The 22,338-nt window shown below is 32.3% G+C and overlaps 1 protein-coding gene across 1 annotated transcript in view; it reads left to right on the forward strand.

Moving 5' to 3' along the window:
* Positions 1 to 22,338, forward strand: part of LOC129224044 (epidermal growth factor receptor kinase substrate 8-like) — a 171,512-nt gene that overhangs the window by 118,939 nt on the left and 30,235 nt on the right. The window contains exons 2-4 of the mRNA XM_054858443.1: positions 4,421 to 4,490; positions 12,355 to 12,449; positions 13,942 to 14,019. Of these exons, the coding sequence (XP_054714418.1) occupies positions 4,438 to 4,490; positions 12,355 to 12,449; positions 13,942 to 14,019 (226 nt within the window). The 5' untranslated portion in view covers positions 4,421 to 4,437. The remainder of the gene's footprint in view (positions 1 to 4,420; positions 4,491 to 12,354; positions 12,450 to 13,941; positions 14,020 to 22,338) is intronic.

Below are 22,338 nucleotides of genomic sequence, written 5' to 3' on the forward strand. Positions count from 1 at the left end.
GATTAAAAACATAGGATTTGACCATTTTTGAAATAATTTAACAAAGTTTAATATTTTTTAACAATTATTTTAACTGGTGCGCAGATTCAATTTCGTTTTTTACGCTTCTCCACACGACATCACGAGTGATGAAATGCCATTCACTGATGCCATCAGCACAAATTAGCTTCTAAATTATCATAATCTGGAAATGGCGGTAGGCAGAAAGTGTGCTATCCAGCGTGCCAGTGGAGTAGCGCGCCAAAGTTCATCATTTAGGACGTCATAAAGACCACGCCTTATTTGAAAATTCGAACATTTAAAAAAATAATTACAAATTAAACGTTTTGAAAGTAAACGTTCTTAGTTCTTCCTCGCTTTATGATTTTTTTTTTTTTTTTTTTTTGCCCATTCTATCAACTTTAGTGATTAAAAGTAGTTCTTTTGACTGATGGAAACAACCCCGTTGTGGCGAATAGAAAGGATAAATGTTATTCGCTTTTTTTTTCTGTTTTTTGGGATTTCGAGTAATCAATAAACGCATTTGTCTCTTATCCCCATACTGAAAATAACTTTAACAAAACAACAGTTTGGAATATCGTTAAAACGCCATCATAGCTCCATGCCCAGCTCAGTAGAAAGATTGACTATGAACATATCGACCATGAAAAAATTGTTCTACTGAACAACTGTCCATGTTCGCCAAGGTACTTTCAGTGTAAAATACAATACATCAGATACAAAACAACGCTTTGGAATAGCGTGCAGACCCATCATAGCTCTAACGATTGCCTATCAACATATCGAGCAAGGAAAAGTCATTCTACTGTGCGCTCGTTCAGATATTTTCAACAAATGAGAATGCATTTAACTTTTTGCTAATGTTTTACAAAACATAACGACTAAACGACTTAAGAAATTTGAAAATAAACAACTTTTTAAAATCACATTTATGAAAGAAACGCAAATAAAATAACTACAACTTATGCTTATAATGAAACCATTTCCCAGTAATAAGCAAAGCCGTACCAAAAAGAAAAAAAATGTATTAAGGGGTGCATCCATTTGCACGCATAAGGAGTTGACACTTCTAAAATTCCTTTTTTTTAAGTAAATCTTTGATACAAACTTACAAAAACGTTGAAGGGAATCTACTAATAATAAAGCTGAAAGTATGTGTCTCTGGGTGTTTGTTACGCGCATAGCGCCTAGACCATTCGACAGATTTTCATGAAATTTGGCATAGAATTAGTTCGTAGCATAGGGGTGAGCACCTTGAAGCGAGTTTTCGAAAATTCGATTTTGTTCTTTTTCTATTCCAATTTTAAGAACCGAGCAAATTATCACAACATGGGCTTGTAAATTACCAAATTATCATAACGTACATGGGCAAGCAACACATAGCAAACTGGCGAGAAATTCATCATCCATTATTTGTAAATATACAGGGAACCATATGACCTTTTAATTTTTCTATTACGGGCAAAGCCGTGCGTGTACCGCTAGTAATAAAATAAGAACCAGTGGTAAGTAATAAAATAAGTGCATCAAACCGTAATATCAACATTTTTTTTTGCAGTTTAGTCTACCGAAATACAAACACAGGTAAATGGCAATCAACATCGTTTTGACGCACAAAATTAGCAGATTACTGCAGACACGTGTGTCGGGGTTACAGGGAACCCCTTTTTCAATGCAAAAAGTGCTTTTGGAGGTAAAGACATCCATCCGGTATAAGCAACGAAAATGGACAACAGGCAGCTTAAATAGCAAAGACAGCAAATTAACAAAACAAACAAGACAAAATGGAAACTCGGGGCCAAAATTTTTTACATGATTCCTTTCGAGGAAAAGCCGTTAAGTGGTTCCCTGTATCCCCGAAACACGTGCTGCAATAATCTGCTGATTTTTTGCGTCAAAATATTGATGACTGACATTTACTTCTCCGCACAAAGATATTTATTTACTTCTTACAAACATACATGTTTAACAATGTAATAGCAAATATATTTTTAAATATCTGGGATAAATGTTATTTGGTAAACTCTTCTTTTTCTCCTTTTATTTTCATTTTATTTTACTTTATTTGTGTGCTTGTGTGAATGTGCGCACGTGCGTAAAATAGCTAATTTCCCTTCGCTTTTTATCTAAACCAATTTTCGCTTTTTATCTAAAACAAGTTTCAATAAACTTTGAAGAGTGCCGGACTCCTCCAAAACCGGGTTCATCTGCCCAGCGCCCGTTATTTATAGACTTGACCAGAAAAGGTGTGATGGCAGCAAAGTGTAACAAAAATATATTAGATATAGAAGAAAGTAAAAACGAAAAGCTGAACGAAAAATGTCATCCCTCTTTTAAACATCCACTGCCAAATGTGAAGGCAAGAACTTTGGTTTTCATAAATATAATTGGTATATTTTATTTCAAATTGAAATTCCTTGGAATAGGTCGATTTGCCGAAATTTGTCACATCACGATTCACGTTCATTTCCCCTTCAGATCTACTTTTCACAATTTTCTTATGGAAAAAATGACAATCTGGAAAATTATTATTAGTTTTAATGTTTAAATCTTTGTATTTAAAATATGTTTCAAGTGTATTCAGTAAATTACTGCCCATTAGCCAGGGCTAAAGCAGAAATACAAGAAATACACCGCCAGCTCAGTCATTTCCAGCCGAGGACTGCAGTTTCGTGCTTATTAGCCTGTCTGGTCTGCTAATTCTATATTAGCTACCAGTTTGTTTCGCACTCTTGGCTTCCTTAAGTTGTTTTCCATCTCCAGCGCAGTCACTTTCCTATGCCGGGCTGATGAGTGCTAATAAGCACGAAACTGCAGTCCTCGGTTGGAAATGACTGAGCTGGCGGTGTATGTTTCAAGTGGTTATATTTCCAGTAAAAATATTCATATTTTATGAAAGAATAATTGATACTCTATGTGCTGATAAATAAGTTGTTTGTTTATCTTAAAAAGGGATAAACTAATTTAAAGGTGGTTTAATGCGTTATAAAAAAATTTAATGACTTTAAATATTTCAAGCATTTTCTCATTATATATTACACAAATTAAAATATTCTTCGCATTCGTATTTTTTCACATCGTATTAAGTGGGAGAAGGTTTTTTTTTTTTTCCAGAGAATTCATTTAGTTATTATTAGTAGTCACTGTACTGTACAACGTTATAATTATTCTGTACAAATTCTTCTAGAGGTAATGTTTGAAACCCTAGTAAAAAGATCTTCATTCGCTATCTTTTGAAGTCTGACTGTTTAAAATTTCTGTTTTAGATGGATAGCAAACAAATTTAATTCTGTAAAAACTACTTATAACTTTACTAATTAGAATTTTTTTTTATATGTTTTGAGATTTAACCCGAACCCTGTTTATAAATTAAGGGTTTCGGATGTATCTTTTTTTTAAACATTTATTTTATTTATTTTGGAGCATGAGTAAATAATTAAATAAAGGATAGTTATTCTGCAAAGTGGAGTCTTTTGGAAAGGATTTTGAAATACGATTTGATACATAATCTTTCCATCAGTTCACTTAAGTCATAATTTCAAAACTCAATCTCCTTTTGCGCAAACATTATAAATAAATTCTCTTGAACCTTTTATAAAAGTACCAGATAACAAGTCCACCTTTATACTTTTTGTATGAAGAAAAATTGAGAAGTACTTAATTTTATTAAGAGAAGTAACATTATAATTTTGTTTATCACGTCGAAAATCATAATATTGCTTTGAAGTTAGAAAATTTAAAATATGTCTACCGATTGGGAGAAATGCATTTTATTTTGCAAAGAGTCAGAAAAACTGTTTATATTTATCGTTTCAAAGAACTTAAATGTATTATTGTTATTATTATTACTGAGCAATTCCACTGGATGATATTTTGGAAGCAAAACATTTTGTTGCATTCCACGCAAAATATACACTTTTTTTATAGAAAATATTTTATTTAGCTAATTGTTATTTTTCTAAGCTCAATTTAATGTCGTGGTTCAACTTTTATATATTTTTAAAATGATTTTCAAATAGTAGTTAAAAACACGGCAACTGTATGACTTGTAAAGTGCTTTATTTTGTAGAGTGCTAAATATTTTTTTTAATTCAATTACACTATTAAACTTAAAAGGAACAGTACTAGATAAAGAAGAAAGATTTCTAAACTGCTTGGAACGTGACAAAATGATTATCATTTTGCTTTAGAAATGTCAGTTAGTTACCCGTGCAATTGCCCTATTATTATTATTATTATCGTTATTATTATTATCATTATTATTGTTATCATTATTATTGTAATCATCATCATCACCATTATTATTATTATTATTGTAATAATCATTGTCATCATCATCATCATTATTATTATTATTATTATTATGCGTTGTACTGCCTATGTTGTGTAATTCAAATTTCATTTTTTTTTTTTTTACCAGGGGTGTAAAAGAGCGTCATGCCAGGCGTTACGAACGGAGAAAAATGGATTAGCAGGGATTCTCATATGAGGTAAATACTATTGTTTATAGTGGACATTTCAACAACACATTAGCACTTAAACATTTTAAAAATCATAAGTTTTCCGTATGAGAATTTTTTAGGCATGAAACTTAAATGACGGTGTAAATAACACGAGGGAGCTTTTTCTTCTTTGTGCTCCATTAAAGACTATTTCCCAAAATTGAGTGTGTTTGTTCTTTAACTCAGAAATATTTGGATATCTAATTTCCTATACTTAATCTTTAATGAGATCGTTTCCAAAATGTTTTAAGTATTTTTTTTTCTGAAAGAGCATGTTTAAAAACATAGAATTTGACCATTTTTTAAATAATTTGACACAGTTTAATATTTTTAAAAAGTCATTTTCTTCGGTGCGCAGATTCAATTTCATTTTCTATGCTTCTGCTCATGACATCACAAGCGATAAAATGACATTCACTAATGTCGTTAGCGCAGTACGCAATATTTCATTCGCTTCTTTACTCACATGTACTGGCAACGATATGGTTGATAGCAAGCGTAGGGCGCAGTATTTAATTCACTTCTTAATTATCATTATCTGGAAACACGGTAGACAGCAAGCTTAAGGATACAGGGCGTCAGTGATGTAGCACGCTAAAGTTCATCATTTGTGACGTCATGAAGACCATGCCTTATTTGAAAAATCGGGCATTTTTAAAAAATAATTAAAAATTAAACATTTTGAAAATAAAAGTTTTTTCTCGCTCCATGTTATTTTCTTTGTTCATTCTATCATCTTCAGTGACTAAAAGTAAAGGGTGTCCCAAAATTAACGCAAGATTTGAATTTGCCACAATTTTTGCTGTGAATTGTTGGCAGCCACGGAAAAAGAACAATTTGACAGCTGGGAGTTTAGGGTTAGTAAAAATGGAGTGTTATGCTATTATACAGCCAGCGAAACAATTCAATCACTGCATAAGGAATTTCGTGTTCGTGTACTCTCTCGTTTCAGTGATATGAATTGTACCCTAGATCGTGTGATTTTACATCATTAGACTTCTCCCTATGGGGTTATTTGAAGTCAAACGTCTATGTCAGCAATCCCACAACCACCTGCGCATTACCTAATTGCGATATCGAGCGCCAATAACAGTAAACTGCTTGACCCGCCCAAACTTTCATTATTTTTCAAATAATTGTTCAATAATGAAAACGCATTATAGAATCGAAAACGCTCCATTTGTAATAACCCTAGACCCTCAGCTGCCAAATTGTCCTTTTTTCAAGATTGCCCACAATTTATTGCAAAAATGGCGGCAAATTCAAATCTTGCGTTAATTTTGGGACACCCTTTAGTAATTTTGACTGATGGAAACAACCCCATTGAAGAGTAATCCTAAATGAAAGTATAAACCTGACAGTAGATGCAGATGTGAAGATATATTGAAATTATAAAAATTACTATGCCTTTTTAAAGCAATGATTTATTTTTGCTTATAATAAGATTCTGATTTCACACAAACATGAACTAAATGTTATTTATAAATTTTTTGTATTTGAGTCATAAAATATTTTTTTTAATTTAAAGGTTAAAAACCTGCGCAGAAAGGAAGTGTAAAAGTACTCTTATAATTCGTCTTTCAGTATACTCAGAAAAGAAAAGGAATGTTTTTATTTTATTTATATAATTCTCTTGTTTCTTTTAAGTGCTATTTAACAAAGGGCATTGTATGATAAACATCATAATTTACGCTTCTTGAATGAACCGAAATGTCTTATACAAATTATATGCATGAAACTATTAAAATTTCGGCAAGAGCAAATTTTGTTTTGCAATTTCGGTAATTATTCAAGAAGATTCTTTTTTAATCAGTTTTCATTATAAAGAAGAAACGTTACAATCATTTTCCCGCTGAACCTAACCTTTAGCAGTTTTCTAGGGATCTATGCCCCCCCCCCTTCTATATGATGCTCACTAACCCCGAAGATTGCTTTGGAAACTTATTTGATTCGCGAAGATTTAAATCGTTTGCTAGGAAGAATCAGATTAAAATACGCGCTACAATTAGGACGAAATGAAAAGCCCGCCCATCCTACCGAAAAAATAGAATTTTATTAATGAGCTCATTATAATTAGAGTAATATGAAAATCCTGCTCCCACACCAAGAAAAAAAAGTTGACCAAAATCAGCATAACAAAATATATTTTTTAAATAATTGAAAAAAAAAAACACTTCGAAAAGCACACCTCTCCAACTAATTTGTACCACATTTCACAGATTATGTATGCTAACTAGCTCCTGGACATATAAAAACAGCGCGTTGTACGTTTGTAGTATCGTTTTCAAATTCGTAGTCGCCACTTTGCCGTCTTCGTAGTAACTTTTTGTTCTTTTGCTTAATGTTTAAATTGAGTTTTGCACAAGATTTTCATTAAATTTGAAACTTTTACGATCTAATTAATTGGACAAATCGGTACAAACTTCATCTTGTGCAGAAAGAAAACCAACTCTTTCGAATGACATTGTAGGTTATCTTTCATTTTTTTTAATAGGCACTTCATATTAAATTTCAGCCTTAAAAATCAATTACAAGGAAACTGATTCGAAATTAAAAAGAAAACGCTTGAGGTGCAAACTCTTGGACTCCGAAGTGATTTTGTACTAAATTTCAAGTCTGTAGATGCTATAGGTCTCCTGGAAGTGAGCAGCTAGATTTTTTATGTGAGTTATTAGAACATGGCAAATTGGTGGAAAAAAACCTCCATTGCTGAAATAACTTTTATGATTTTCGCTATTCATACTTTAATTTTAAACATTTTAATGGGACTTTTTATTTTGGTTAAGGGTTTTTTTTATTTGGCGGATTATTTTTTATTTTAATGTCTTAAGTTTCGTTCCCTTCGGAATAGTTTTGCTTTTAATATATCTTTAAGACTTGTTGAATTGTTTTGTTTTGTTAAAATAATTAACATGAAAATTTAAATATCTGCAACATTATTTTTGGCAAGGTTCAACAAGCAGATAAGCGTTTTCGTTTGACTACTTTGGGTAAAGTTTTTGAAAACGCCCCACCTTTTGACAACTTTCTTTTTTTAACTGAAAAATAACGTGAAATATTCACGATGTTTCAGTCACTTGGATGACTTATTAAACGACCTTTTTGTAAACCTGTAAAACATACTTTACCATTGTGGAAAATAATTAAATTGCAAAAAGAAAGATAGAAAGAAAGAAGAAACTACCTATCGCGTATGCTCTTTATCGCAGTTTAAACTTATCATTTCATTAATACACCTACACCTGAAACTTTTCAGTTTTTAGCAGAGAAAAGGTTCTTATCTTTATCTCTTAACTAAATATTATGATGTTATCAAGTTTCCATTTGCCGAGATAGTTTTTTGAGTAGCTGGATTATGGGCAACAGTAGGCGTCAAAAAATAAAGTTAAAATCGTGGCAGATAATCATATCTTTGTTTTCCCAGAGTCAATAATATTGCAGTCATTATGAGGAATGAATCTTACTGCTTTCAACAAAATGTTAGAGTAACTGAATATTTTTTTTCTTTCATGAATGGAGGAAATAATAAAAATTATAATAACAATAATTATAATAGTAATAATGATAATAATAGTTATAATAATAATAACAGATCAAGGATCTAGGAAAAGGAAAAAAATCTAGAATTGATAAATCAGTGATTGAATTAAAAAAGATTTAAAAGAAGAAGCCATTGATTTAAGTTATTTTTTACTTAAACACTATAAATTCTAATGAATATTATAAATTTTATTCATTCTGCGTTTAGTAGCCGTTGTATTCAGATTTTTTAAAAAATAAATTAATGGGGAAATCTCAAGGCACCACGCTTAAAGGTGGAAGTTGTGAAGAAATGTTCTGAAGGCATGTTGCTATATTATGCACACATGTGCTTGTTCAAATTAAGCAAAAACTAAAACTTTTAAATTTTGTTTTTATTTCATTTAAATCTTATTCGATTTTTATTTCATACTAGCTTTTACCCAAGGCTTTGCTCACGTTGATGTAGTTTTTTTACAATCGACTCGAGTTAATGGTCAACACAAGCAGAGGTCAAATAGTTACCAAAAAATGGCTTGTCCCCAGTTTCACCGACATTTCCGATTGCCTCCCCCCTTTTATATATCAAAAGGTATGATTAAAACTGAAAATCAGGGTGGAGGGTAGGTAAATGAAATGTCAGCGAAGCTGGGAAGACACCCAGAAAATCACACAACATAAATCAGGAAAACGTTTAGGAGCTGTAAAAAAAGTCAGTTTGTGTAATTCTCTAAAAATTGCAATTCGAGAGAGGTCAACAATTCTTTAATAAAGTCAAACATTTCCCTTATAATCCCGAATCTGTCAAATGATGTCAAGCGCTACACCGACTATCTAAATTATTATATAGCTTTTTACCGGAGAAATAGTCCCAAAATAGGGTCAACAGTCACTACAAATCCTGATTCTAATAATGTCCCTTTAGAGTGAGAACATCAAACCTTTAAAACCCCCATTAGAAGGAAATCAACTGTTTCTAAATAACGTAAACGGTCCTGATTAAAATACCAAAAAGTTCAGAGTAAAAATATTATTAAAATCAGAGTAAGCACAACAGTTTTTACGTTCCCATTTAAATGAGGACTATAGTACAAAAAACTTCTCATTTCGGAAAGAGAAACATTCCCTAAAGTCTCTATTAGAATGATGATATCAGCGTTTTCAAATAACATCTCCTTCTAAAGATCTCCGTCATGATTAAGTCCAAAAATCTTCATCAGTACAGGTCCGAAAGCATAAAAAGCAAATTTAAAAAAACACACACACACACAATATTCTCCATTGTCGCCATGAAAGTAGGGACATTAATTCCACAAAATCCTTAATTAGCATCATTAATACTTCAAAACACACACCAAAAAGAAAATTAAAAGTTTCATAAAAATTTAAAATTATTCGCCTATGCGCTAACATTAAACTGATGAGATTGGAGATTTTTAAAAAAAAATGGATTTGGCGGATTAATTTAGATTTTAATAGTAGTTTTAATGTTATTTGAGCATATTTTTTCACTAATTTGGCGGATTATTTTTAATTTCAATAACTGACACATAGTATTTAATAATCCTTTAACGAAAATTAATTTGGCGAAATTTTTACGTTCTAATGCGACTTTTGTAATAGCTGTAGCGCCAGTATTTTTGAACACTTATCTCGACCGTGTTATCATAACTCTGCCTATCGAATAAGTTTTTAAAATGTCATTTTGTTTAATTTCATTTTTCTATTTTTGCGATTAAAAGCAGCGTAAAAATGTAAAATTATAAATCCAAATCCATTATTTATCGCCAAAGGACCACAGTACCATACATTCGCCAGAGACTTGCCAAGTTTACAAAACTGCGTAAAATGTTTGCTTATTCTGTATTCATCAAATATGATTTTTAATTCCGAACAGAAGATGCTATAAAGAAAATGTTTTGCATATATTTGGCCGTTCCTGGCGAAAAATAATCTTTTTTCGACGGTAACTGAGGGTAGGGGGGCGGACTCTATTTAATAACTTTCTTTATTTCGTTACCAGATTATTGTACATAGCAAAAATACCCGGCGTCGCCGGGGTCTGTAATAATTATAAGAAACAATCTCTCTCGCTACTTTGTATTCGTTTTCTTCTGTAACTAAAATCACTCAAAACACATCGCTTTGACGTGATTAAAAATCGAGCTTTTCCCTTACCCATAAAAGTAAAATGGCAATAAGTATAAAGAACAAAATAGTACTCTTTTAGAAACAAAAAAACGACATTTAAGAATATACAAATTTGAGGAAGTTCCAAAAAATAAATTTAAATTTCACTTGCTTAAGAAGATGTCTTTTTTTTTTTGGGGGGGGGGGGCAATCACGATTGCTTATTGTTCTCATTTGACTGTTTTTGATGTTCCGTGCCTTTTTCAGCTTGGACCAGAAGCCTCTGCAGCACCATCGCCAACCGTCCTCTGCAGGCGGCGCGGCGCGGCTGCTTCAGTTCTGAGCTATCCGCTTCTCCTGGTCGGAGGCGTCCATGTCCTACACACTCACACATATACACACACACGCGCCTACGTGCATACACACAGGTCTACGCACACACACAAGCCTACACACTTACACACACAACTATGCACACGTAACCGCCCAGGAGGAGAGGCAGGCTTGGGGGGGGGGGGGGCAAGAGCTGTTTCTGGAAACAATAACTCCTATGAGTAGGGTCCTGTCTTAGTTTGTGATTGCGAAAAACATAATTTGAATTCAAAATTTCAGAATTCAAATTAATTTTATTATTTTTTTTTTTTTTTTAACATATTCTAAAATTTTTCTATATTGCTATTGAAGTACAAACTTTTAAAAAATGTAGCCACCCGAAATCACTTACTGCGATTTAAAATATTATCAAATTTGTGGTAATCGTTTTGGGATACCTTGGGTAAGGCTCCCCCTCCCTACTTTGTAAAACTGTGTGCTACAAATTTTCATCGAAGAGATAGTATGCCAAATACTGAGATACTTCTGGTGACTATAAAATAATGCTACCCGAAATGTTTCGAAAATAAGTAGTAAAATTTGGCAATTGTTTGAAATTGTGCGCAAATTTGTGCTGTTTATGAATTTTCTTAATTAAGTTGGCGGATTATTTTACATGTTATCAAATGATTTAAAGAAAGAAATGTTAAAGAAATGGCGATATTTTGGTTACATGGTATAAACCGAGAAACAGTATTCGCGTAGTCTTTAGCATCAAAAACAGCGACAATAGAAAATATTGCTAAATGTGTTAGCTATTGAAATGATTCCGCAAAAAAAGTTTTGCGAGATTCCTTTTGGTCGATCAAATACCCATCAGCCAACACAATTAAACAAACAAACAAACAAAAAAACATTAATGGGGTCGTTTCCAAAATTTTAAAAGTATTTTTTTCTGAAAGAGCATGCTTAAAAACATAGAATCTGACCATTTTTAAAATAATTTCTTTAAGTTTAATATTTAAAAAAAAAATACTTAAATCAGTGCTCTTTCATCGTTCAGCCCCACTGAATACTTAAGTAAGCGCCAGCGCATTCTGTGGGGCCATGGCCGATGATATCACAAATGATGAAATGCCATTCAGTGTTGCCATTCACGGTCCAAAATATTTAATTCGCATCTTTACTCACCTGTATTGGCAACGATAGTGTTGATAGCAAGCGTAGAGCGCAATTGTAATTCGCTTCTTGATTATGATATTTGAAATGCGGTTAGAAAGATGCGCCATAGTGCATCATTTGTCACGTCATAAAGACCACGCCTTGTTTGAAGAATCGGACATTTTTAAAAAATAAATTAAAAAATAACTGTTGGTAAAATGAAAGTATTTTCTGAGTCCATGTTTTTTTTTTTTTTTTTTCTTATTCTATCAATTTCAGTGACAAAAAGTACTACTTTTTACCCCCTAAAAGAAACAACCCCATTATAATTTTCGCGCATTTTAAAGAAAATTAAAGTGTGAAAAGGAACAAAAAGAAAAAAAAAAGAATAAGAAAAAAGTAAGAAAGAAATATGGTAAGAGAAAATAGTGGTTATTTCCGAAACATTTTACAGAAAAAGTCGAGCTCCTTTTTCACTGTCCCAAATAACTGTAATCTCAACTATTTCGAACTGATAATGACAATTGTGTTCGCATTTCTCACGTGTTCCATTTCTTAAATAAAGAAAATGGAACTAACTTCTGTAGCTAAGTAATTAAAAGCTAATGTTTCTTTAAAATCGAGTATAATGAAGAGCAAGCCTTTAATTGAACTTTTTTCGTCTTTTATGTAAATTCCTTTAAACATCTTGCATGTTTAAGCCAATATTCAGAGCTTATCTTTATTGCAGTGGCTTTGACACTTTTTCCAGTGACATGACTCCTCAAAGACGGCTCGATGTCAAAAGTTCAACTGGTTCCCAGTACTCAAATGGCTATAGTACAGGTAAATAACTCGGTCTATCATTATTTAGTTTGTCGTCATTTTTATCTAATTTGTCATTCCTTATTATTCTTCAAATGTATCTGAAAGTGGTATTTTGCTTATAAGGTATCGTTGAATTAATTGGGCGCTCCGCCCTTTGTTCGCTGCGCTCACCAACCCTCGGAGATTGCTTCGCAAAGATTTAAGTCGTCTAATAGAAAGAATAAGATTTAAAAAAGCTTTACGAGTTCTGTTTTAAACAAAATGAAACCTCCTCTCCCTCCCGTAGAGAATAAAATTTAGGTAAAAAACTTATAATTAGAACACAGTCCCGATCCCACTCAGAGACAAAAAGAACTCGCCGAGCATAGCCGAGACATTAAAAAAAAAAAAAAAAAAAAAAAAAAACGCTATGAAGAGCACCCCTTTTTTGGGTTCCAAACTAACTTATGCCAACTTGCACAGCTCTAAGGGGTAGTCAAACATTTTGAAAAAAAGGATGACATAATTTATGGAAAGCTTTCTAAGCCCATAGGACCTTAATATTTTCTCACCTTTATCTACAAAAACAAAGTAATAACCTTGATCTATAGATAAGAACTTGAAAATGGTTAAATAAATTTATTGTTCATTTCAAGGGTTCTCAAACTTTGCACATCCCCCTTGTCTATCCCTATATTATATAATACATTTCAACACTGTGAGCACTTTGCGACATACTTCCCTTTGCGACCCCTCAGGGTGCCGCGGCACCCACTTCGGGAACACCTGGTTTATTTGATAATGTGATTCAAACAAAGCGCTATATTGTGTAGCTGTAAGCAGTGTTTATTTCTATTTTATTCAAGAGGAAAAAACCCATTTCAATCTCAATTATTTTTCTGTTTTAATTCAGTAAAGAGTATTCAAAACTTCTTTTTTTTTTTAATCGAAAGAAAAAAATACTTTGCAAACGATTTTACCCAATTCTATCGCGCTTAAATGAGTAATTTTTTTGGCTTTTATAAATATATTTATGTTATTATGTTTCCCAACCTCCCCTATTGTATTCCTTTTCGTCTGTGTGCGTCTGTGCATATCCACGACGAAAAAATAAGTCAAGAATAATGTGTTTATACCTATAATTCTAATAAGCTCACTTTCTTATCACGTTACAATGGGGTTCCATCTGATATCTCTGTCAAAAAAGTGAGACAGCAGCGTCGATGACCTTGATCATAATGTGTGCAACCAAACATGGCTAAGCACAAAACAAAATCTGCTAAATTTCACCGACCAGCCATAGAAACCACAGGATGTGTGGCAGTCACTCTTTCAAAACCTTTCATGTGAATGTAGGTGTGGCTTTACTTTTTTTTTTTTTTTCGCCTAAGCCCCTTCCGAAATCCGAACTGACGAGTGAAACGCGCATGCGTTTAGTTGATGTTTAGCTGCTGTGCAGATTCTTCAGTCTAAACTTTTACTTTCGGTATTTAAGAGAAATATAAGTGTTTGTCTTTTCAATTTGTTACAGATCGGAATAGCGACTCGGAACATTATCCCACTTATCTGTTGGAGCATCTGGCAACGTTTTCTGTGGGAACTCATTATGGTAAGAATATGATTTGTATATTCATTAAATATTTTAGAAGTTAGTGTATTATGAGTAGTGAACGAGCACTTAGCGCAGTTCCGTTTTCTGAAATTTATAATATTATTAAATTTTTCTTTTAAGTTGACCAGCCTTTGTAAGCTGTCTATCTTAACCACCAATATGCACAAAATTTGGCTGAGACTCCTTATAACAAACCCTTTATAAGTTGCTCATCCTTGTAAGCTGATCACCAATATACACCAAATATTTCTAAGAATCTTATTATAAATGCTTTATAAGTTGACCATCTGTCTAAATTAACCAATCAAGCACTTTACTATCTAGTGGTCAACTTATACAAGTTTCATTGTATTTGGTACCTGACATTTAAAAATTTTTTATTCATATCTGTAACTGTTAATTTCAAAAAAAAAAAAAGAAAAGAAAAGAAATTCATTATTTTGCTTCAGGTTTTTTGGAGAGTTTAAATGAGAAACAAGTGCACCAACCCAGTAAATGAACACCCCAGTATACAAACAATATTTTTTCATCATTTGCTTTTCGGCACTGGTTGTTCAAACAACAATGGTTGTTCCGAATTTATAAAAGAAAAAACTTTTGAAACCTTATTTTTTAAACAAGTTACGGACTATGTAATGTGCATTCAGTAGTCGGTCAAATCTATGTCTTCTTTTAGATAGTTTAAAACTCATTTGGTGATTTTTCGATCTTAAAAGTTTGAGTCGTATATTTTCCAGAACCTATATTCATAAATAGGTTCTGAATAGGTCTGATTCACCTATTTATAAATTTTTATTCGTAAATAGTCTAAGAACTCCGTCTAATCTGCAAAAATTCACCGACAACGAAAATAAGTAAACTGAGCTCTGAGCTGCCATGAAAATTCAGCTCTGATCCGAAGTGTACAAGCAACTTGTGAGTTAAGAAAAAGACAAGAAGGGAAAAAAAGTGTTTAATTATAAACCATGATAATATTAAATAGATCAAAGACAGTTGAATACTATTTTTTAAATTCCTTTGACATCTTTCCACATGCCGGTTTTTTCTTCTTCTTTGTGCTGAAAAAGAAAGGAAGAAAAGATAGTGGCTTCTAAAGGAACGTCAAGGGTATCGTTCGGGGGTCGACTAGTCCCAAATGCCAGGTCGACCAGTTGACATTAAATGTATATGTATACTAGCAAAAATACCCGGTATTGCCTGGGTCAGTAATAATTATGAGAAAAAATCGTTACTTGCTTTTGTTTTCGGGTTTAAGTGAAAGAATTTAAAACGCATCTTTTTGACGTGATTAAAAATCGAGTTTCCTCCTTACCCATAAAAGTAAAATAGCAATAAGTATAAAGAACAAAATAGTATTCATTTAGAAACGAAAGCACTATATTTAAGCATATACAAATTTCCAAAACATGAAATTATTCTTCTTATGTTTAAAAAGATTAATCTGTTGATACTTTTTTTTTTTAACATGGAGTCTAAAACCTTCTCTGTATTGCTATTGAAATTGCTCGTAATCCTCTTATACTTGCTTTAGTTATTTTGGGAAATTTCAATCATTGTGGGCTCTTGGTGCGATTTTACCGAATTAGCGGGAATCGTTTTGGGATACCTTCGATGATGCTCCCTCCTTCTTTCCTTACTTTTTGTAAAACGATATGATATTAATTTTCGTTACAAAGATATTATCGCCAGGTGCTGAGATACTTTTGGTCACCATAAAATGGCGCTAAAGAGTTTCATCCGAAATGTTTCCAAAATAAGTAGTAAAATTTGGCGATTGTTTGAAATTGTGCAAAAAGGAAAATTAATGGAAGTTTTTGTGCTGTTTATGGATTTGCCGAATATAGTTGCTGGATTATTTAACACAGAAAGTTTTTTAAAGATTCTTTGATTGGCGATATTTTGTTTACATGGTGAAAGCTGAGAAACATTATGACGTAGTGTTCGACTTCAAAAACAGCGACGTTGAAAAAAACTGCCAAATGCATCAGCTACGGAAATCTTTCTGCAAAAATTTTGGCGGTCTGCTGGTTAATTGGATAATGAGTAAGTGTTCAATCAGCATAAATAATAATAAAAACCATTAATTACATTAAAGTTCCGGTTAAATGGAAACGGATCAGCCAAATCATATATTATTTGCCAATCTTGTGCAAAAATCTTACTTCAAGATTTGACTTGAGAAAAGCCTTGAACAGTCACGAAAAGCAAAGATAGTCAACAATACAACAATTGTCACTATCAACAGGGAGTTGAGATGATACACTAAATACTGTATTGAGTTTGGGAAAGCCTTCGAACATGGAACTAAAAAGCTCATAACTCGTTTTTTATTCTACTTAGAAATTTCGAATAGGCGCCATCTTCAGCAGAAAAATCAGAGCTTTCGATGGACATATAATGTAAATATGTGCAAGTATTTTTTCATCCCTATATTAGAGAATTTATACGAAAATTGTATTTTATCGCTCCCCTAAGGGCGTTTTGCCCCCCATAACGGGTCGAAAACTACCCTATGTGTTATTCTGATGCATAAGCTATATTATTGTAAAGTTTCTTCAAAATCCGTTCAGTAGTTTTTGCGTGAAAGAGTAACAAACATCCATACATCCATACAGACAAACTTTCGCATATATAATAGTAGTAAGATATATATATATATATATATATATATATATATATATATATATATATATATATATATATATATATATATATATATATATATATATATATATATATATATATATATATATATATATATATTGGGTCATTCTCCAGAAAATGTATTTTTTGAACTCAAATATTTTTCAATTTGGAAACCTTTTGTTTCCTTTTTTTTCATTCTTACATGAATGTGTTACCTACTAGAAGTAACAATGAACAATGGCCCAGCAAAGTTCCAGTTATTTCACTCATAAATTTAAAAAAAAAATGCCTTGTTCACGGAATTTAAAAAAAAAAAATTAATCGAGTCCAATTTAATATCAAAATAGTAATTTTGTTAATTATGCAAACAATAATCAATTTAATGATTAGTGGGAGTCTAATATTAAGCTCTCTTCATTAAAGTACGGCTTATTAAGTCGTACTTTAATGAAGTAGTTATCCATTCAGTAGTTATCCTTTAGTAGTTATTTATTAAGTTCAAATGTGTCTTAAAAATAGCATTTAGTAAATTTGACAATATACTGGCAATTTAAATTTGTGGTATAATACCTAAGATTGATGTATTTCCCCTCCATCATTTATTTTCACCTCACAAATAAGGACATTGATAAGGTCTATCACGGAGGTGAAATTCCCGGAGGGGAGGAATTTTCCATTAATAGGCCTAATGGATACATTTTTCAATGGATTTTTTTTTTCTTCGTTGCTACAATCTGCACATATTTAGCATATGAAAACATGTTCACTTCTTTTTTTACATTAATTTACATCCCTGAAATTCAAGTTCACGGAGGTGAGAAGTCACAATAACCACACTTAGTTTTTAAAACAAAATCTTTCTTGTTTTACGACAGAAATCTCAAAACTTCTTCATGGCTGAAAATAAACAAGGGGGCTCCCTTGTATCATGAAAAATAAAATTTGATGTCATTGCTGCCACGTGGTAATAAGAAACGGCATTTTGTGTTTATGTAACGGAGGTGAGAATTTTTTGTGTGACATGACTACTTATCATAAAAAAACCAACTAAAACACAATATTAAAAAATTAAATGGACTTAAAGAATTAGTATTTGAGACTCTTGTGAAAGGAATGATAAATAAATAAGTATATACTTTTAATTAAACAAGTTATTAAGCAACATAAACAGTCACACAAGGTGTGTGACATGCCATGGATGTGAGAATTCATATGTTGTGAACCAAAAATATACTAAAATAAAAATTATTATTAAAAAATTGTTGGCAGGTTTAAATAGATATATTTTTGATGAAATTAAAAAGCAGTTTTAAATGATTAAACTTTTTCTGTAAAAAGCATGTGACAGAAAAGTTACTTTTTGAAGAATGACCCACATATATCTCGTTGACTAGATCTTTTAGAATGAGAATTCTTCGGAAGCCATGTTGCACTGAATTTGTCTACTAACTCTCTGAGGGGCGCCAAAAAAATTTTTCTGGCTATTAAAATTTTTCAAGGTTTGTCGACCTCTGATCGTGTTACATGTAATTCAGTTATGTATAGGAGAAAACCTAAAAATGTGTCTGGGAAGGCTTTAAATGCATAACCATTTTTGTAAAACCTACTTGCTGTGATGTTTGTGAAATTCTCTGCTTTTCAGGCACTCTGCGAAAAGCAATTGAAATGTAACAAAGTTGGCAATTGTTGTTGTTAACTTGTTCGTCATGATGATAAGCTTTGCTCCAGCATGGAAATTTTTCGGATAGAAAGAAACAGACAGAACCAAAACATGAAAAAATATAAGATTGTCAACGCATTTTTCGAATGTCACATAAAATAAATAAAATATAAAATTATAATGTCTGTAAGATTTGGCCATGTGTCCTATTCACTAGGATAGGATAGGGCACTGGATTCGGAATCGGACAGTGCCGAGTTCGAAGTCAACAAATACCCACCGAGCACATCGTACTTTTTATCGAATAGGGCACTGGATTCGGAATCGGACAGTGCTGAGCTCGAAGCCAACAAATACCCACCGAGCACATCGTCGCCTCAGAACAACAGTAAGATATCTAATCCCAGAAATAACACTAAGATATCTCACTATTGCTCTGAGGCGACTACATGTATGTGTTCATAAAATCCGTGGGTCCGAAACTTGGATCGATCTTTAATAGTTATCTTGGATGCAGAGTACTCGAGGCCGTCCTTTCTCCTTAGAACTAAGCAAAAAATCTGAGCGACTCACTTGCCATATTTTGCCTAGTCATTTATTAAACTCCATAATCTAATTAAATTGTTGGTACGTAAGGTCTCTGGATTAACTAAGTACCAATCAAGTAGATGGGCAAAATCCAACAAAGTAGATGACAAAACATTGATGTTAGAAAATGCAACATCGATGGCATTTATACATCGACCCAAAAACATCTACACGTTTCCAAAATATCGATTTTTTAAAATAATTATAAAAAAAACTTTTTCCAGTGAGATAGATACTGCAACTGTTCATTAACGATGAAATTTCTTTTATCGTATATATTTAAGAACTTTTTTGCTGAAATATAAAATATTCGCATTGGGGAAAAAAAAACTGATTGCAAAACAATGTTTTTCTTTTTTTCCAAGATCAACCATAAACTATCACCGGTATTTAAAGAAAACTTTTTCTAATGAGATAAATACTGTAACAGCTTGTTAAGAATGCAATTTTTCAACTCATATTTTTATTAAACTTTTTTCATGAAACATAAAAGATAGACATCGAAAAAACAGTGAACGCAAATAAGCGATGTTTGAAAAACATCGAGCTTAAACTATCGATAGTAATCTTGGAAAACTTTTTCAATGGGAAAAATACTGCAGTTAATGATAAACGATGTAAATATTTGATAACTTTTCTCAACCGATATTTTTACGAAACTTTTTTGCTGAAATATAAAACATCGACAGTGAAAAAAACATCGAACTTAACACATCAATGTTTTAACAAACACATCGATGTTTTTAAGATATCGACATTGGTGTCGCACCACTCCTACAAAAAGAGATAAACCAAACGAATGAATCCTTTTCAATTTACTAACAACACGTTAAACTAAAACATGAGTGTGTAAAAGTGGAGGTTTTATTATTATTATTATTATTTATTTTTTTTTAAGTTGGAGTATATTTCGTCGTTTGTATACATTCAAAAATTCCGTTTCTATTTCTTATACTTTCTCTGAACTAATTAGAACTGACATGTTTAAATAAAATTTTCTGTGACAGTTTCGGTATATCAAAAACTCAGTATTTTAATGCAATAAATGCCTTATTCAATCTTTCACAAAAGAATATAATAGACTTTGATCAAAATTTTAAGTTTTATCGAAATTATGGAACTTTAAAAAAAAAATCCAATTGCGTGTTTCATTTTTACAATACATTTTATAAAGCGACTTAATTGTGGCGGGTTTTGAAGTAGTAGTTAAAAAAAAGTTTTTCCAGTATAGTGTTTCCCTGTAAATTGTTCATTAACTTTACAAAATTGTTTTTGTGAGAACTCTCTGCTGAGCATATCACCATTTGTCTTTTCTTTCTCTGTTACAACTCTGATATAATTCATTAAAAATGCAGATACGTTAAGGCAAAAGAGTTGGTAATTGAGAAAATATTTTAATTAAATTCCTTTTTTCTTTCACGCCAACTATCTCGAATCAACGGTAAAATGGAAAAAATTAGGGGGGGGGGGGAGTCAGTTAATCGTAATTCTTTGAATTCGCATGAAAACGTCTACATCTTCAGTTCTAATTATTTTCTAGAATTGAAGTTAAAAATAAAAATAATTAACAAAACCATAAAAAGAAAACTAAAAAAAAAAAGAAAGAAAAAGTTAAAACAAATTTTTGGTTAAACCAATATCTTTTGTAGAAAATTTACGCTGATAGGTCAGTTGATGGTCTATCACAATGTACGAGTATGTTATCTATTCCAAATTTTGGAAAGAATGTTATTCACGTTTTTAATTAATATCCTCGTTAATTACGATGTTATAAAGATGAAACAGACATAAATAAATTGAGTAGAACCTGATTTGACGTCAGACGTTCTTAAAGTTATAGTATACAAACAACATTTGCCAACTTACGTTTCCAGTAACTCGCTTATACCATCATGAAGACAGTAGATGAATTCACGTTTAGGAGTTAATGGCCATAGCTTAATAAGCAATTTTTATTGCTGAAAAATTCATGCCCAAGTGAATGATTTATATTTTATTTATGGCTTTCAAAAGAGTCATTATAGATGGAAAAAGCGTCTATAAGCCGAAAAACGCACGTGTTGATGGACGAACGTGCACAAACATTTTGGAGCCCGTCACAAATGACTTTTACAATCCCACCTCCATATTGTTTACTCCTATGTCCCTACATATATTTCACCTTCACCTCGCATTTTAAAAATCTGCTCTTCGGGCTCGGACCCTGGTAAACAGATGTCCCTTTTCCCTCCGCCTTGTGCTCGCCCCTGCTGATAGATGCTGGAGAATCGATCTCCCATTTTATTTATTTATTTTTTTTGGACAGTTATTTCATGTTGCAAGACATCTGTGCATTGAAATCTATTTTATCCTTCTCGTAACGTCGCACATTGCTCCAGGATGCTACGCTCTTGTTCCATGATTACCACTGTCAATCTACAACGGTGAACCGGTGACTTACCTACCATGATTGCGTTCGATGGGTGACCGGTAGCTTACCTGTTAAAGAAATGACGTCACCTCCAATGCTTTAGCATTAGCTGACGTCACAAGCTGTCACGTGATCAATTAACCGGTCTTTACCAGTTAAGCTCGTCGAACGTAAGCCATGAGAGGCCTAATAGAGTTATAGGTTAACCAGTTGTTTCCGATGTCGCTCTAATAGCTTCACAGGTCGATTCACCGATCTAAGGCCCCAATATATAGCGGCTCAACACCGATCGACTGCAATTCAATTGAAACGAATGACATTTTTGACCAATAGTAAATATTTTTCACCTGATCGTTACTCGTCTGTGCAAGTAACCGCGTTATTACCAAAAGGCGTCTGATGAGCATCGGTTTGTGAATAGCTGGTTAATAACCACTGAACTCATCAGCTGTCATGTGATGAACGAATCACGGTTGACCGGTGACGCAATACAAACGTACCCTCAAATTATATTTGACTTTTTAACTGTAACCGGCACAATTGTTTACATTCTTTCTTCGGCGCGCAATGCTCGAATTTTTCGGAATTACAAATACAAATACAAATGTGACGACCAGCAACAGGCACTGGGCCCAGCTAGGCTGGTCCGCAAAACAAGTTTTGTTTCTGATATGCATCGAACTAAAAATAATTGGACTGAACCAACCTACCCTACATAATGTAAAAACTTTTTTTCTCTTAAACCTGAATAATTATAGCAATACTTTAAAAGTGTTTGTATATTAGCTATACAGTTATTTCATTTCATGTTACACATGTTTGGAAATAATATTAAAAACTCAGGGCAAAAAAAGCAAAGATATATTTTATAATTATTTAAAAAAACATTATGCTAAAACAAGCCAAATTATATATAAGCATTCTACATAGAAACAAAATAAAACAAATAATTGATTTAAGGGAAAAAAAGTAGACTTTTACTTAATATTATCTACTTTCATTTTTTATGTTT

The sequence above is a fragment of the Uloborus diversus genome, chromosome 6 (genome assembly GCF_026930045.1).
Source record: "Uloborus diversus isolate 005 chromosome 6, Udiv.v.3.1, whole genome shotgun sequence".
In the NCBI taxonomy this organism is placed as follows: domain Eukaryota; kingdom Metazoa; phylum Arthropoda; class Arachnida; order Araneae; family Uloboridae; genus Uloborus; species Uloborus diversus.